The 16,900-nt window shown below is 44.4% G+C and overlaps 1 protein-coding gene across 1 annotated transcript; it reads right to left on the reverse strand.

Annotated features, from left to right (window-relative positions):
• Positions 1–285: 285 nt before the first annotated feature.
• Positions 286–13,033, reverse strand: SPON2 (spondin 2). The gene is made up of 6 exons (XM_033148392.1): positions 12,890–13,033; positions 12,013–12,271; positions 11,449–11,672; positions 9,116–9,307; positions 5,581–5,755; positions 286–713 (listed from the first exon to the last, which is right to left on the reverse strand). Exons 2-6 carry the CDS (start codon positions 12,233–12,235, stop codon positions 535–537), a joined length of 993 nt encoding a protein of 330 aa, XP_033004283.1. The 5' UTR covers positions 12,236–12,271; positions 12,890–13,033; the 3' UTR covers positions 286–534.
• Between the last annotated feature and the right edge of the window lie 3,867 nt (positions 13,034–16,900).

The following is a 16,900-nucleotide window of genomic DNA, read 5'->3' on the forward strand; positions in this document are numbered from 1 at the left end:
CATTGGCTTTTTTAGCTGCTGCATCACACTGTTGACTCATGTCAGGTTTATGGTCTACCAAGACTCCTAGATCCTTTTCACATGTACTGCTCTCAAGCCAGGTGTCACCCATCCTGTATTTGTGCCTTTCATTTTTTTGCCCAAGTGTAGTACTTTACAATGTTTGCAAATAACACACCATAAATGTAAAAAAAATTGCATAAAAATAATTCAGAGGAGTACAGTGCTTATAAATACATGTCAAAAGAACACATTCTAATTCTTAAAAGTAATGGCCTTTACTTCTTTTTTTTACAGATATGCATGTCTGATAATTGAAGTACATATGTTTGAGAAATGTTTCTACCACCAGGTGGCACTGCAGTAGACCATAATAAAAAGGCTGTTTTCCATCTAGCAGTTCAGTTTAGCAAAAACATTTCAACAAAATATTACAACTATTCTGAAAAATAAGGAATATTAACAGGAATAGGTGGTATTAACCAAGTGTATCCTATATTTAAATTATCTAAATTATTGTCCCAGAGAACCGTCTCACACGCAGTTATCCGGGTCGCATTCTGTTTCTTCATTCAGCTCTGGGCAGGGTATTCCATTATTAGCCGGCTGAAGACGTATATACCGAGTTCGTCTTTTAGTTCCTAAATGTCCACATGTGCCTCTACAGAGGCCCCAAGAAGACCAGAGCGATGTCTCACAATCCAGGGGAGTTTCTGCAATATACAGGAAATGGGTAAAGCAATAGGAGTCTGCTTCTAGATGCAGTAGCCAAGTTTACATGAACCATATCAAGCATCCTGCCCGCACTGCTTGTCCCTCAAGGCCAGGAGAAGGCGATGGAAGCTTCATGCTTTCCCTCGGCTATGGTATGCTGTGTTGACAAACTGTGGTTAATTTCAAACGAGCCAGGTTTAAACCATAGGTCTCTGACAATAAGTGGGGATAGTCCTAGGCCCCAAGAGTTTGTATTTGGATTTGATATCCCGCTTTATCACTACCCGAAGGAGTCTCAAAGCGGCTAACATTCTCCTTTCCCTTCCTCCCCCTTGAGGTGAGTGGGGCTGAGAGACTTCAGAGAAGTGTGACTAGCCCAAGGTCACCCAGCAGCTGCATGTGGAGGAGCAGAGACGCGAACCCGGTTCACCAGATTACGAGTCTACCACTCTTAACCACTACACCACACTGCTTGCAAGCCTTTAAAAGTAAGCACCAGCACGCTTTGAGTGCCAGCATAGTTGTTCAAGATCTGGTGACATGTATTCTGGTGACTTGTATTCAACTAACTGAAATTTTCACATATATGAAATAGTCTGTCTATGGGGAGAGAGAGAGAGAGAGAGAGAGAGAGAGAGAGAGAGAGAGAGAGAGAGAGAGAGAGAATTTGCTGAGTTTGGCTTATTTCCTCTAGTGATCTGTTCTAACATCTCTTTTGATATCTCTCAGTTCACTGTTTCTGATAGCAGTGGTCTATATTCCAAGGTTTGGATCAGCCTTCCTGTCTTAGCTGTGGTCCCCTCACTCTCAAAGTTAAGCAACGATGGAATACATTGTAGGCTCAGAAAGTTTTCTTTGAGGTTGAATCCTGACAAGACAGAAGTACTGCTTTCGGGGACAGAGGGCAGGCTGGTGTGGGGGACTCCCTGGTCCTGAATGGGGTAACTGTACCCTTGAAGGACCAGGTGCGCAGCCTGGGAATCATTTTGGACTCACAGCTGTCTATGGGGGCCCAGGTAAATTCTGTGTTCAGGACAGTTGTCTACCTGCTCCATCTGGTATGCAGGCTGAGACTCTACCTGCCCACAGACTGTCTCACCAGAGTGGTGCATGCTCTGGTTATCTCCCGCTTGGACTACTGCAATGCGCTCTGCGTGGGGCTACCTTTGAAGGTGATCCGGAAAACACAACTAATCCAGAATGTGGCAGCTAGACTGGTGACTGGGAGTGGCCGCCGAGACCATATAACACTCAGCCCAGTATACCTGAAGGAGCGTCTCCACCCCTATCATTCAGCCCAGACACTGAGGTCCAGCTCCGAGGGCCTTCTGGAAGTTCCCTCCCTGTGAGAAGTGAGGTTACAGGGAACCAGGCAGAGGGCCTTCTCGGTAGTGGCACCCGCCCTGTAGAACACCCTCTCATCAGATGTCAAGGAAATTAACAACTATCTGACTTTAGAAGACATCTGAAGGCAGCCCTGTTTTTAATGTTTGATTGCATTTTTAATATTCTGTTGGGAGCCGCCCAGAGTGGCTGGAGAAACCCAGCCAGATGGACAGGGTATAAATAATAAATTGTTGTTGTTGTTCTTGTTGTTGTGAACTACTGGACAAACTATGGGATTTTAAACTGTGTCTAAACCACAGAGCCTAGGGCTTGCCGATCAGAAGGTCAGCAGTTCGAATCCCTGTGACAGGGTGAGCTCCCATTGCTCGGTCCCTGCTCCTGCCAACCTAGCAGTTCGAAAGCATGTCAAAGTGCAAGTAGATAAATAGGTACCGCTTTAGTGGGAAGGTAAATGGTGTTTCCATGTGCTGCTCTGGTTCGCCAGAAGCAGCTTAGTCATGCTGGCCACATGACCCGGAAGCTGTACGCCAGCTCCCTCGGCCAATAAAGCGAGATGAGTGCCGCAGCCCCAGAGTCGGACACAACTGGACGTAACGGTCAGGGGTCCCTTTACCTTTAACTTTACTGGACAAACTATGAAGATTCCTAAGAGAATATGTGCTAGATGCTTTCACTTTCTAAAGGTATAATATGCATAAATGATTGCCTTGTGTTATGTACTGAGTTGAATAGGATCCAAACTGCAGCAGGCTGATTGGTCCTAGAACAATAGGATTGAGATTGCAGCAGTCTGACTGGTCCCAGAACAATAGGATTGAGATTGCAGCAGTCTGATTGGTCCCAGAACAATAGGATTGAGATTGCAGCAGTCTGATTGGTCCGCAGGAGCCACCCAATCCAGCTCCAGATGGAAGTGAATCTGCACTCTGATTGGCATACAGGAGTATCCCAGAATTAGCCAATCACGTGGGGCCCATTGTGTAAATAGTGTATATAAAGCAAACGTTTTGGGGGAACTACATTCCTCACTACTATGAGCGATTTGGTCTGTGACCGTTTAATAAAATTTGATTTGATACTATGAGCTGAATAAAGAGCATGAAATTCACACTCGACTCCGAGTATCTTTCACCTTGAATTTCCTTTTAGGAGATTCCCAGGCCTGGAAATCCTAGGCTCAAACAACCATTGGTGTAAGGAAAGAGTTAAGGCCATGGAAAGTTCACTCAAGCACCAGAATGCATGGGAATGATATATTATGATGCCGGTGTCAGCTAACTCTGACTGAACATAAGCAGCACTGGGGCTGAAAGTCCAAGGGAAAGTGAAATATACTCAGTACATAACAGAAAGTGTACATGACGTGTTGCAAAATTTGCTCACTTCCTCAGTGGGGATTACTGTTTCCATGCTGTTTGACACTTGGGTGAATTTGTAAGCACCTTAACTAAACACTTACTAGCTAAAGGTAAAATAAACTTCTCAGATGGACCCAGGGGTGTTTGGGAGAGGACCTCTGCCCTAAGGCATGAATGGAAGAAGCAGTCTGCACAGTTTTTAACCAAAGTAAAGCAGTCATTCTTTCATCAAGTCAAATAATTTAACACACTCGCTGAGGGCTTGTTGCAGAAAAGCCATAATTCCACATGCCTGTGGTACCATTGCACAACCAGCAGCTTTTTCAAATCGGCTTTGCGCTTTGTTGCGGCTGGTCATATGAATGTCCAGCGGGCAGTGGCATCAATCTGCCGGCGGATGTGTGGCATCAGCATAAAGCAGTTCATGTGATCTGCCCAATCAAATTCCACTCTAGCCAGTACAGTGGTACCTTGGTTCTCAAACGCTTTGGTTCTCAAACACCTGGGCACTCAAAAGACCGGAAACCTGGAAGTGTTCCAGTTTTCGAACGCTTTTCGGAAGCCAAATGTCCAACGCAGCTGTTGGCTATTGTTTCCGGGGCACCTGCGCCAATCAGAAGCTGCGCCTTGGTTTTCGAACATTTTGGAAGTCAAACGCACTTCTGGAACGGGTTAAGTTTGGCGCTTTTGTTTTTGCTATTTATTTTGCATTTTGGTTTTTGAGGCTTGTTTGGTTAATTTTTTTTGTGACTGTGTGGAACCCAGTTCAGCTACTGATAGATTGACTGTGTGACTGTGGAAAAAGCCCCCCCCCATCCAAACATTGACTATCACCAGTGCAGGTAAGAAAAAAATAATAATTTTAATTTTGATCATCTACAATACTGTCTTATTTATTTTATAGTATAGTACATTGATTAGTGCTTCCATTTTATGGATCAATGGTTTCGTTAAGACAGTAGAATTCATGTCAAATTGCTGTTTTAGGGGTTGTTTTTAAAAGCCTGGGTTAATTCGTTTTGCATTATCTATGGGGAAGCGCACCTTGGTTTTGGAACGCTTTGGTTTTGGAACGGACTTCCGGAACGGATTAAGTTTGAGAGCTAAGATACCACTGTACTCCTTTGGAAGTAAACTTCACTATCGCTTGCAGAAGGGGAATTGTGTGGGAAATTGTAGTCAAGCATAACTAGCAAGCTGAGGGCTGGTTAATGCATGAAGGGGTTAAGACCACAAAATTGCATTCCTAGGCTCAGCTGGGTAACGTCCCTCACCTGGAAGGAACTTAACTCACCTCCTTCGTTTGTTCTTCTTTCACCATGTGAACTCACCAAGATAGCTCACTACAAGCTCAGACCACGTACTTAGAGCTATTTCACTATATTTTGTATCCCAAGATTTCTGCCTACTTGCTGCTGCACGGAAGAACATGTGATTCTGACCTTCAGAATTTGTAAGTAAAGCATTCAAACTTACTAATGGTATGGTCTGTTCGTTGTGAGAGGGATAGAAAGGGAAAGCATTGTAAGCAGCTAGAACAGAATATTTAAAAGGTCTATTATTCCCTAGCTTAACTTTGCTGCATGATTCTGTTTTTAAAGTCTGTTGGGGGCTCTTTTTTTGCTGGAGAGTGGCGCTGTGGGTTAAACCACAGAGCCTAGGGCTTGCTGATCAGAAGGTCGGTGGTTTGAATCCCCACGACGGGGTGAGCTCCCGTTGCTCGGTCCCAGCTCCTGCCCACCTAGCAGTTTGAAGGCACGTCAAAGTGCAAGTAGATAAATAGGTACCGCTCCAGCGGCAAGGTAAATGGTGTTTCCGTGCGCTGCTCTGGTTCGCCAGAAGCGGCTTAGTCATGCTGGCCACATGACCCGGAAGCTGTACACCGGCTCCCTCGGCCAGTAACGCGAGATGAGCGCCGCAACCCTAGAGTCGGACACGACTGGACCTAATGGTCAGGGGTCCCTTTACCTTTACCTATATTTAGCCTTGCACTTTGGATCTAGGGATCCAGCCAATTCTTTTATTAATTATCCCACAGGGATTACCTATAGAAATCTATTTTTGCCATTTCTCCATATGATCTCCCTGTGCATTCATTTTTCCACATTACATACTTACTTATAGCAAAACAGTCCACGTTATCAAAGTGTTAAACACTTACCTGAAACAGAATCATCGATTTCATTCCTGATTGCAGTCACATTGGGCTGAGGAAGAGGAAATCCCAGTTTGCCTCTCTTCACTTTTATCATGGTTACTCGAGCGATAGGTGGCAATTTTTTAAGCTTGGGGTAATAAAACGAGTTTGCTGGGTGACTTGGAGAGGAAGAAGTGATCTGTGAATTGAAACACATATACAAAAGATACCAATTTACTTTCACAAAGGGAATCTGCAGCAAAATGTTGCAGTGTGGGTTGCTCCTGCGCAGGGTTCCACCACTTCCATTTTCTGTCCCATCACCGTCCATCAGAGTTCTGCACCCATTGAACGTGATCAGTTCTCATTTTCCCTTAAAGGTGTCTTTTTGATCTTTTACAAATCTTGGAGTTCCATCAAATCTGATGGTGAATAGATGGCACATTTGGGCTGCATAAGGACAAGCACTCAGAAAACTACTAGTATAGCTCTCAGTATATATTAGGGGTGTGCACTGGCTCTGGCCAAATACATGCCAGTCTTGTGGCCTGGGCAGCCCAAGACCTCCATGCACACTGCCCGGGCTTGTGCCCCAGAGAATGAATGAATGAATGAATGAATGAATGAATGAATGAATGGATCTTTATTTGCGTCAGCCATCAGCCATAGCAATAAAACAAAGATACGATATACAAAGGATAGAAATGAAGAGTCAATTATATAAAATACATGTTGGGGTTTTGAATCAATAGTCAAATGGTGGATCCCCAGCTAAAAACCTTGCAACCTTTGCTGTCAACTGCTCATCGCGACCCAGTTGCTGACCCACTACTGATCACCTACTTGGCGCGCAGAGTCCCCGGCGATTTGACGTCGCCCCCAAAGGAGCACCCTTTCATTGTCTCCCGAGACAGACGGATGCCCACAATCTCAGTGTGCCAACAAATGCCAGTGAACCAAATTGCACCATTTAGAAAGAAAAGAATAAATTGCACCTATTTGTTGCGGCAAAAAGCTCTTTCCTCTGGAAAGCTCTTTTAAAAACAGCATTAGAGAAATGCCAAAAGAGGAATAAAATTTGGCGGGGACAGGAAGACGGATTATTTTTCGTAAGCAGCATAGCTTGCCCTCCAAAGAGATACTAGGCAGCAAGATGCAAAAAGATTCAGATACAGTCGTACCTCGGGTTGCATACTTTTTGGGTTACAAACTCCACTAACCTGGAAGCGCAACCCAGCGCGTGCGTGATTTGCGTGTGTGCAGAGCATTTTTCGCGGTTTTTCGGGTTTTTCGGTCTGCACATGTGCAGAACGAATTGTTTGGGTTACGTCCTTTTCGGGTTACCTACTGTAACCCAGAACGGATTACGTACGTAACCCGGGGTACCACTGTATCTGCAAAAGAATTTAGAAGGGGGGCTATAATCCATAGCAGGGGTCGGCAAGGGTTACCTCGCCTGGGCCCGTTCACTCCAGCGGAGATCCCTCTGTGGGCCGAATTGTGCATGCGCCTGTGATTTCTGGCATCTGTGCTGCCGCAGAAACGTTTTTCAGCGTCTGTGCATGCGCAGATGTGATTTCTGGCACCGCGGAAGTGAGTCGCTGCGCTGCGCCGGTTTAGCGCAGCGCACGGGGACTCGCCATGTGGGCTGCTCAGTTTGGGGGCAGCTCGTGGGCCAGTTAAACGGCCCCCATGGGCCGCTTGTGGTCCATGGGCCTTAGGTTGCCTACCCCTGATCCATAGGTTTGTAGAAACAAGGGTCAGAGTGGTCTGAAACACCAGATTTGGGATCTTGGCAAGGAGTAAGAACTGCCGCAACTTAGCTGCCAGCAGACAAGGTGCCGACTGCAGAATATGCACTGGGTTTGAGGGTTGGGATAGTGATCAACTTGTTCTGGAGTCACACAAAAAAAACCCATACGTTATGGCATCACATTTGACTGGGAGCCTACATACGCAGAGTTGTGTGCCTCACTTGATGCCCTTGATTGCTAACTCTTAAAATCAGGAGGTAGTGCTCTTGTGAAAGAGGCTTATGTGATTTGACCTCTATACAGATGTCCAATGAACGTCTCTTGTTGCTGTTGGCATCCGTCTGTCTCGGAATACAATGGAGTGCGCTTCTGGGGGTGAAGTCAAAAGACAATGGAGTGCGCCTCTGGGGGTGAAGTCGAACTGCTGAAGATTCACAGCACTTGCTGTGGCTGCAGAGACCAGTAGTAACTCATAACTGCTCCCTCCCGCGTTGTGTTTGCTGGATTGGTGCACCAAAGTGACCTCCCAGGCCACTTCCTGAGCAGTGTGTATGGAGATCCTGGGCTGCCCACATGACAACATCCCAAAGATATCCCTTAAGGCAGTGGAGGTTTAGAACTAGAGTTTTCCCTCTCCCGGATGAGTTACCTTCCCCAGTTGATGAGCCCCATCTGCTCCACACTTCCCTCTACAGCACATGCAGAAACTGCCCGAAATACAGACATCTTAGACACTGAGGGACAAACAGGCATGATCCCAACCTCCCTGGCTTAAGTCAAAAACTGCGTAAAGCTCTTGTTTGTTTTGGGGATTTTTAAATTTTATTAAGATGCATCTATAATGGAAAAGGTGGAAATGGGAAGGTAGGGGGGGAGACACCCCTGATTCCACTATCAAGGTATTATAGAAAAATAATTGGGTGAAAAGCAGAGGCCCTATATACCATTAAACGTTAAGGTTTCTCTATAGATAATTTTTCAAAATATAAGCCAACAGTCAAATAATGCCAGCAAATTTAATTTCCATATTAGCTTTCTTATCACTACAATTCATTATTAGGTAACAAAGTCGAATTAATTGAGTACAGTGGTACCTCGGGTTACATACGCTTCAGGTTACATACGCTTCAGGTTACAGACTCCGCTAACCCAGAAATAACGCTTCAGGTTAAGAACTTTGCTTCAGGATAAGAACAGAAATTGTGCTCTGGCGACGCAGCAGCAGCGGGAGGCCCCATTAGCTAAAGTGGTGCTTCAGGTTAAGAACAGTTTCAGGTTAAGAACGGACCTCCAGAACAAATTAAGTTCTTAACCCGAGGTACCACTGTAGTACCTCTGGTTAAGAACTTTACCTCAGGATGAGAAGAGAAATCACATGGCGGCAGCGGGAGGTCCCATTAGCCAAAGTTGTACCTCAGGTTAAGAATAGTTTCAGGTTAAGAACGGACCTCCGGAACAAATTAAGTACGTAACCAGAGGCACCACTGTACGTAGAATTAATTAATGTAGGTTCATCAAATAAACAATAATTTTGATTGGGTCGCTTCACACTTCTTTGACCGAACGTTTGTCCCACCACAAAACAATGGAGCAGAGCATGTTTCAATTGAAATGTGGAATAATAAAGTTATGGCACACCATGTCCTTCTGCCTAAGAAATGGGTCAGACAACACAGAGTACAGGTGCGCTCAACATATAGGCTGTTGCATTCATCACAATTACGGCTGTGATATAAAATAGTGATCACACTAATGTTGAATGGAATTGTGTGTTTGACCAGTCAAGGAACAGCTCAGAAACTTACCTCTGTGATGGGATCCTGTGGGATAGTGGCAAAATTGGGGGAGGAAAACGTGAAGCCGCTATCAGTGCCAGCGTCGTACGGGAAAAGATCCAAAGATAATTTCTGTTTCCAGCGGCCTTTTTCACACAGATTTAAACTGTCAATGCCCACGAACCAGTCAGGGCTGGGCACAATTCGCACTGCAATGGACACCTAGCAATTAAAGACAAGGAAAGGCTTACTTCAAAAGCTGAATTAGGCACGCTAGATTAAGCCTCCTTAGATTATTATTGCACTACAACTCCACCTGTAAATAAACCAGTGTAACGGTAATATCATAACATACCCTCCAACGTTTCTCCGATGGAAATAGGGATGTCCTATTCAATAATCATAATAAGTTGACTGTTTATATGCCATTCATTAAACATTAAAAAACATCCCTATACAGGCTGCCTTTAGATGTCTTTGAAAGGTTGTAGAGTTACTTATCTCCTTGGCTCGGGAGTCACATAACTCCATACCCTCCAATGTTTCTCTGATGAAAATAGGGATGTCCTAAGGAAAAGTGGGACATTCTGGGATCAAATGAGAACCCGGAACGCCTTCTGTAAATCCAGGACGGTCACTGGAAAATAGGGGCGCTTGGAGGGTCTGTCATAATCCTGTCTTAGAAATTTGTTTTTATTTATATCGCACAAGATGGCCCTTTCCCACATCACACTTGGTAGCAAAATATATTAAAACTCAGCGGGGCTTATATGAGAGACTCTTCTTGAAACAGCTGCTGTCATGAGCATATTGGGCTGTGTACGAAGCTATTTGAGCAGGAGTGGAGCAGACTTCTTATGCAATGGGACGTTGCCTTCTTCTCCTCCTCCTGGCAGACTCTGCTCCACCCTCAAAATCTGCAGTGGATGAAAAGAGGAAGGTGACGTCTGCTCACGGAATTCCACCCATGCTTCCAAGAGCTGCAACCTTTGATTGACAAATCAGTTAGATGGCTCAATTGACCCTCAGGCCTATGCAGGGGGAGGGGGGCAGCTGGGGCACACTTGTGATAGGCCTTGTGAGGGCTAAGCTGGTTGGGGGGGGGGGCTGCCAGGGACCTGCCAAACTTAGGCTGTCATGCCAAGAATGCCCTGTCAGTGGTAGACCTTGGGGTTTCAAATTTCAGCAGCACTCCGTGCAAGGCCTCTTCCGCTCCATTCTGAATCATAGCTGCGGCACCCCCAAGACTCTCAAAGGTAAAGGACCTCCCAGACGGTTAAGTCCAGTCAAAGGCGACTATGGGGTTGCGGCGCTCATCTCGCTTTCAGGCAGAGGGAGCCGGCGTTTGGCCACAGACAGCTTTCTGGGTCATGTGGCCAGCAGGACTAAACTGCTTCTGGTGCGATGGAAACCAGAGCGCACAGAAACGTCGTTTACCTTCCTGCGGCAGTGGTACCTATTTATCTACTTGCACCAGCAAGCTTTCGAGCTGCTAAGTTGGCAGGAGCTGGGACCGAGCAACGGGAGCTCACCGCGTCGCAGGGATTCGAACTGCCAACCTTCTGATCGGCAAGCCCAAGAGGCTCAATGGTTTAGACCACAGTGCCGCCCCAAGGCTCTATGCCCAGCATGACCAATCTGGTCGCACTTTACTAAATCTTTCACTGGACCCGTACCTCCCAGCTGACTGGGGACTTAATGTGCTGCAAGACTTTGATAGTAAAATCTGGACTTGTGTTACTGCATACTAGCAGATTACGATCTGATTAGGCGCTGGGCTGTCAGAGCCACGTGTCTGGTGCAACAAACTGGTTTATCTGAGCTCCCTTGCTGTCTTATGTAACCAAGCAGGCTGTTGTTGTTGTTTTGTTGGAGTTTATAACTTTATTCTAACAAGACTCTCGCCCCGGGCATCACACAAGCTCTGCATGGACCTGTTGACACCCCAATTAATTAGCCAACACAGTCTCTCTCTCTCTCTCTCTCTCTCTCTCTCTCTCTCTCTCTCTCTCTCTTTAAAAAAGTCTTTATTTTAGATGTAACTAGTTATATTTTTTAAAAACCATACGAAGCTGGCAGGAACCTTCTTAAAAGAGGCATTCCTCCTGCAGACAGACACACAACAACAACATGCCTCTCCTCAAAGTGCTTGCTGTGACGTACACCTCTAAAATTTAAGGATGCCTGGTTATTGATAACCATTGTTTTAATTGCATGCAAAAAAAAAATTGGAAATGCAATTGATTGAATAACGCACTCGTTTTAAGTAACCGAATTCCATTTCTTTAATCAGGTGATGGCTTTATTTATTTATTTTATTTATTTACAAAAAAAATAGGCAAATGAGCTTTTCCGCTACTTACCAGCGGGTGTCTTGGGTGGACCTCCAAGTCTGCGGCCGTTTGCCCCGTGCCAGTGGAAATGGCAGGAGCGGAGAATATTCCGTGAATGCTTTGGATTTTTTCCCCAGCTGTTTCTATTTCCTTCATTAATGCCCAGGGTTCACCTCTTTCGGCAAAGTCACGCATCCCGTTGCTGGCAAACTCGTTCGTTTTCCACATGTTGTAGTCTGAGTTATGGGCAGCGCCTGTTGAAGGGAAGACATTGCAGCAGGGCAAGTCTGGTTTAGATTTGCTTAATAATACACTGTATGCTGTTCTTCTCTCTCTCTCTTTCTGAAGTGGAACGAGCTATGTTTAAAGAAGTAAGGTATGCTGTTTACTTTAGCTGCAGCAAAATTGGAAACAGAAGCTAAGCTGGAGAAACCAGCCGCACATTGTATAACACTGGGCTTGCTGATGGTGCATGTTTGGTCTCTCAGTCATATGAACTTAGATGTAACTTGATTACCAAAAAAAGAAAAAGAAAAGATGGTACAGTTTTTAGAGAGTTAGCTTGCCTTTAGTAACTGCACGAGATTCACTTACCCAGAAGTGACGACCATTGTGCTGGAGGCCTGTACAGAGGGTACTGCTTAGGGAATGATGCCTGGCTCCACTTTCCTGTGAAAACAATGGTGTACCTTGCAAGTTCTTCTGCCGTGCAAACAGAGTCTTCCTCAAGAGGCAAACTATTAACAAAGCTCAGAACAGTGAAAAGCAATGCTATGGTGATTCTAGAAGAGCCGCAGACAGCGATCAAGTTTTCCATTTCCTTGCCGGTGCAGAAAACCCTCCACGTTCGTCTCTGTGGGTTAAATAAATGAATGCTTGATACAGTTAGACTGTGAGCATGCAGAAAGTCATCTGCCAAAAACCTTGCTGCATTTAAGAATCATAAGAATCATAATTTGAAGTTGTAACAGTACCCCAAACAAATGTTTCCGATTGGAAAATGAAACATGTTTCTGGCAAAGTGTGTTGTTTTTTTTTCAAAATCCGTTTACTGTTTTGCTTTTTCAATCTTATTGGAATCACAACTTGGCCCAATTATGTTAGCAAATGTTCCGGTGCGTATGGTACATATGTTTTAAAATATTAAGTTGCGTGTCAATTTGCCCAGAGACATACTTCCTTGGAAAACTGAGTTTAAAAACTGCTTCATGGCACAACACTGTAGGTCGGAGTTAGTACATGCAGATTTAAGGCATAATCTAGCTGCTAGGTCCCATGATGCAGAAATTAGGGGGGGGGGCACATTTTACAAGGTATCAGATAATAAGATACCAAACTATGATTGTTTTAAAGAATAACTTTTAACATTATTTTTAAAACTTCTTTGCTTTAAGAATTGGACAGAATTAAAAACAGCAGCTAAGATAGTAGGAATGTACATTAGTAATACATACAAATATTTCACACTTACTGGGTGGTGTTTCCTGTGAAGCCCTGGAAAGTTAAGAGTCCTTGCTTGTGCTTGCAGCTGAGCAGTTCTGCCACAGAAAAGGAAAAAACCAGAGTGCTTGCTGCTATTTATGCCAGACGTAGGTCCCTTTGGTCCAATGCTGATTGCAACCTTTAGACTAAATGAGCTGAATGCATCTTGTCCTTGTTTGAAACGATTTCACTGTTTCATGAGATTAATAATAATAATAACCTATTAAAATTGTGGAGCTGAACAGATAAAGCAAGATTTTAGAGAACCTACGTTATTGCCATCAGCTCAAGGTTTCTGAAGACTGTACATTTCTTTGTTCTTGCTTTCGTGCCCCGAAGCTAAGGACAAACTGCTTCCAACACAAAACCTTTCCTCGCGGAAGAGTTTTAGATGAGAAGCACATTTTTGTAAGTTTTATTGGTTGACAGATGGCTTTTTCAAGTGTTGACTGAAAGCACCGAGAAATGCACAGGAGAAGAAAACCGAAGGTGCCTAAGAAAAATACTGTCACTACAAATATGCTTTAGGAAAACAATTATACACTGTGTACATTTTAATTGCTGTACACTGTCTGGAGAAGCTGTACAAGACATCATTGTTTGACAAGGTGCCATTAGGACACTCCTCTGGAAAAAGTGTCACAATTGTTATGTTTCAAATAAACTTTTAACAGAAAAATACAGTAAATAAATTATATATAAACTTTTACTATGACGCGGGTGGCGCTGTGGTCTAAACCACAGAGCCTAGGGCTTGCTGATCAGAAGGTTGGCAGTTCGAATCGCCGTGACGGGGTGAGCTCCCGTTGCTCGGTCCCAGCTCCTGCCCACCTAGCAGTTCAAAAGCACGTCAAAGTGCAAGTAGATAAATGGGTACCGCTCCGGCGGGAAGGTAAACGGTGTTTCCGTGCGCTGCTCTGGTTCGCCAGAAGCGGCTTAGTCATGCTGGCCACATGACCCAGAAGCTGTACGCTGGCTCCCTCGGCCAATAAAGTGAGATGAGTGCCACAACCCCAGTTTTGTCCGTGACTGGACCTAATGGTCAGGGGTCCCTTTACCTTTACCTTCATTAAAATACCCATGTAACTCCTCCCATTGGTTTAAATAGGTTGCCTGATCCATTAATTGCTAATAATGTCATCTCATTAAACCAAGCTCCTTTCCACCCATATGTCTTTGGAGATTGAAGGAAAGCAGAGTAGAGGGAGGAGCAGAAGTCCAAGGAGGCTGAACGTGTAGCACCTCAATATAATTTTTTTATTTGGTTTTTAAAAGTGTTTGGATAAAAGCATAAACATACAACAAAAAACAATTCCCTATCCAAATATCAAGATTACTCTGAATCTCCTGACTTCCCCCCATCCCTTCCATGGGTCCTAACAGTATTATTTACAACTGCATAGCAATACTTATCCAAATTTTTAATCCTTCTAAATTATCCATACTTTTCATTACTTTACAAGTGTGGTTAAAATCCTGCTAATGTTTTAACCTGCTTACAGTGGTCTCGTAAATAAATTGTAAACGTCCCCCATTCCTTATTCAAGTTCTTGTCTTCTTGATTTCTGAGCTTCCCAGTTAATTTTGCCATTTCGGCATAGTCCATCAACTTGGTTTGCCCTTCTCTGGTCGGGGTAGCTTCTTTCTTCCATCTCTGGGCTAGTAGCATCTGTTGTCGCATACATCTCCACCCCCATCGTTCTGCCCGGACACTGAGGTCCAGTGCTGAGGGCCTTCTGGCAGTTCCCTCGCTGCGAGAAGCCAAGTTACAGGGAACCAGGCAGAGGGCCTTCTCGGTAGTGGCACCCGCCCTGTGGAACACCCTCCCATCAGATGTCAAAGAGAAAACCAACTGCCAGACTTTTAGAAGACATCTGAAAGCGGCCCTGCTTAGGGAAGCTTTTAATGTTTAATAGATTATTGTATTTTAATATTTTATTGGAAGCCGCCCAGAGTGGCTGGGGAAACTCAGCCAGATGGGCAGGGTATAAATTATTATTATTATTATTATTATTATTATTATTATTATTATTATTATTACTACATAAACAATCTTTTATGGTCCTTTGGTATCTCGGTACCTATAATTCCTAGTAAAAAAAGCTTTTGGTTTTTTTAACAAAAGTTATTTTAAACATTTTTCTCATTTCATTATATATCATCTCCCAGAAAATTTTAGTTACTTTACACGTCCACCGCATATAAATGTACCTTCTTTTTCTTTACATTTCCACCAAATATTTGAACTTGTTCTGTCAATTTTTGCTAACTTGACAGGGGTCAAATACCGCCTACACATCATTTTCATGTAATTTTCTTTCAGTGAACAACACGCTGTGAATTTAAGCTCTGTTTTCCATAGCCTCTCCCAATCTGCCATTTCTATATTATGTCCCAAGTCTTTTGCCCATTATATCACTACAGATTTAACCTGTTCCATCTTTTGTATGCCACTCCTAGAGCAAATTATACATTTTCGACAGACTTTATGCATTATTATTCTTCTATGGTTGCTAGCACAGAACATCTTTGGTTGTAGCTTTTTGCTTCAGGTATTGAAGCAAAGCTTATTTGCTCTCCTTCTATGGGTATATCCTGAAGTTTTCGCACTCTAGGAGGCAATTTATCCTTGTGTTGTATATGGATAATACCAGCGGGCTGATACTAAGGTTGACTAGGGGCTTGAGGGCCCCCTGTGAAAATTGCCGTCGGTGAACATGGCATTGCCAGGATCACAGCATTTTCCTAAGGATGCAGCAGTCCTAGATCATTCCTGTCTCACCTGTGTAGCGCTGAAAAATTCTGATCAAAGTAGGAGTGGGGAACCAAAGGGCCACAGTCCCTCGTGGACATCCTTCCGGTGGCCATGTGGTGTGGTCGGTGGAGCCAGAGACAAAGTGAGTGAAGTGGGCTTAGCAATGGAAGTGACGCTTATCTTTGTACAGTAGTTTGATTCCAAACGGCCCACTCAGGAGCAAGAAGTAGCGTTGGCAAGGACCAAGTTCCCCACCCCTGAATGATGGGAGTCACTCTCACAAGATGTAGCAAGGACTCCAAAACGGGATGGTTTTAAACAGCGCTTTTTTCCGGGGGTACGCAAGGGTATGCGTACCCCTAAACATTTTGTGAATCTTAACGGGAGAAGAAACTAAAATAAATATATATATATATATATATTTAGTTTCTTCTCTAGCATGGTGAATCGTCAGTCCTGTTGAATAGCACGGTGAATTGTCAGTTCCGTTGCTACCCCCGAAGGCGGCCTCATTTCCTGTCACGGTGTTTTCTGAGTCTCAGACGGAAGCGAGCGTTTATTGTGTGAAATAGGAGTTGGAATCTAGCATGGTGACTGGTCAGTTTCGTCCGTTTACTGTATTTATTTCCCCTGATTTGAACTATAAAATGGTGGTTTTCATGAGTCAAAATGAGAGTAGGCTACCCTTAAACATATTTTTTTTAAAGAAAAAGAAAAAAGCACTGGTTTTAAAAGTGGATTAGAGAAGTGAAGGAAAAGCCTATTAATCGCTTCCAGTCAAGTTAGCTTCATATCACCTCCAGTCTCAGAGGCATCACTGACAGGGAGAATGTTGTGCTCCTGTCCAGCCGGAACTCGCCGGAACTCAGTTCTGGCACCTCTCAGGTGGGCGCCATTGCCATTACATTGAACCCTTGGGTTACGTTACCTTTGGGTAATGTAATTTTCGGGTTGCGAACGTGGCAAACCTGGAAGTATATACTTTTGGGTTTTGACCCACGCGCATACACAGAAGTGTTCAATCGTGCCGTGCCCGTGCGCAGAAGGGCACCCCCGGTTACGAAGATTTCGGGATACGGCCGGGCCTCTGGAACGGATCCCATTCGTAACCGGAGGTACCACTCTATAAGAGAACAAGGGAGGCGTTCATGGTGAGTTCTGGCACCTTTTTTCTAGAAAAATAGCACTGTCCATGTTCCTGTGGCTTATACACATCAGGTGGCCAACACAGGAACCATAGCTGTC

Source organism: Lacerta agilis, chromosome 5 (genome assembly GCF_009819535.1).
Source record: "Lacerta agilis isolate rLacAgi1 chromosome 5, rLacAgi1.pri, whole genome shotgun sequence".
In the NCBI taxonomy this organism is placed as follows: Eukaryota; Metazoa; Chordata; class Lepidosauria; order Squamata; family Lacertidae; genus Lacerta; species Lacerta agilis.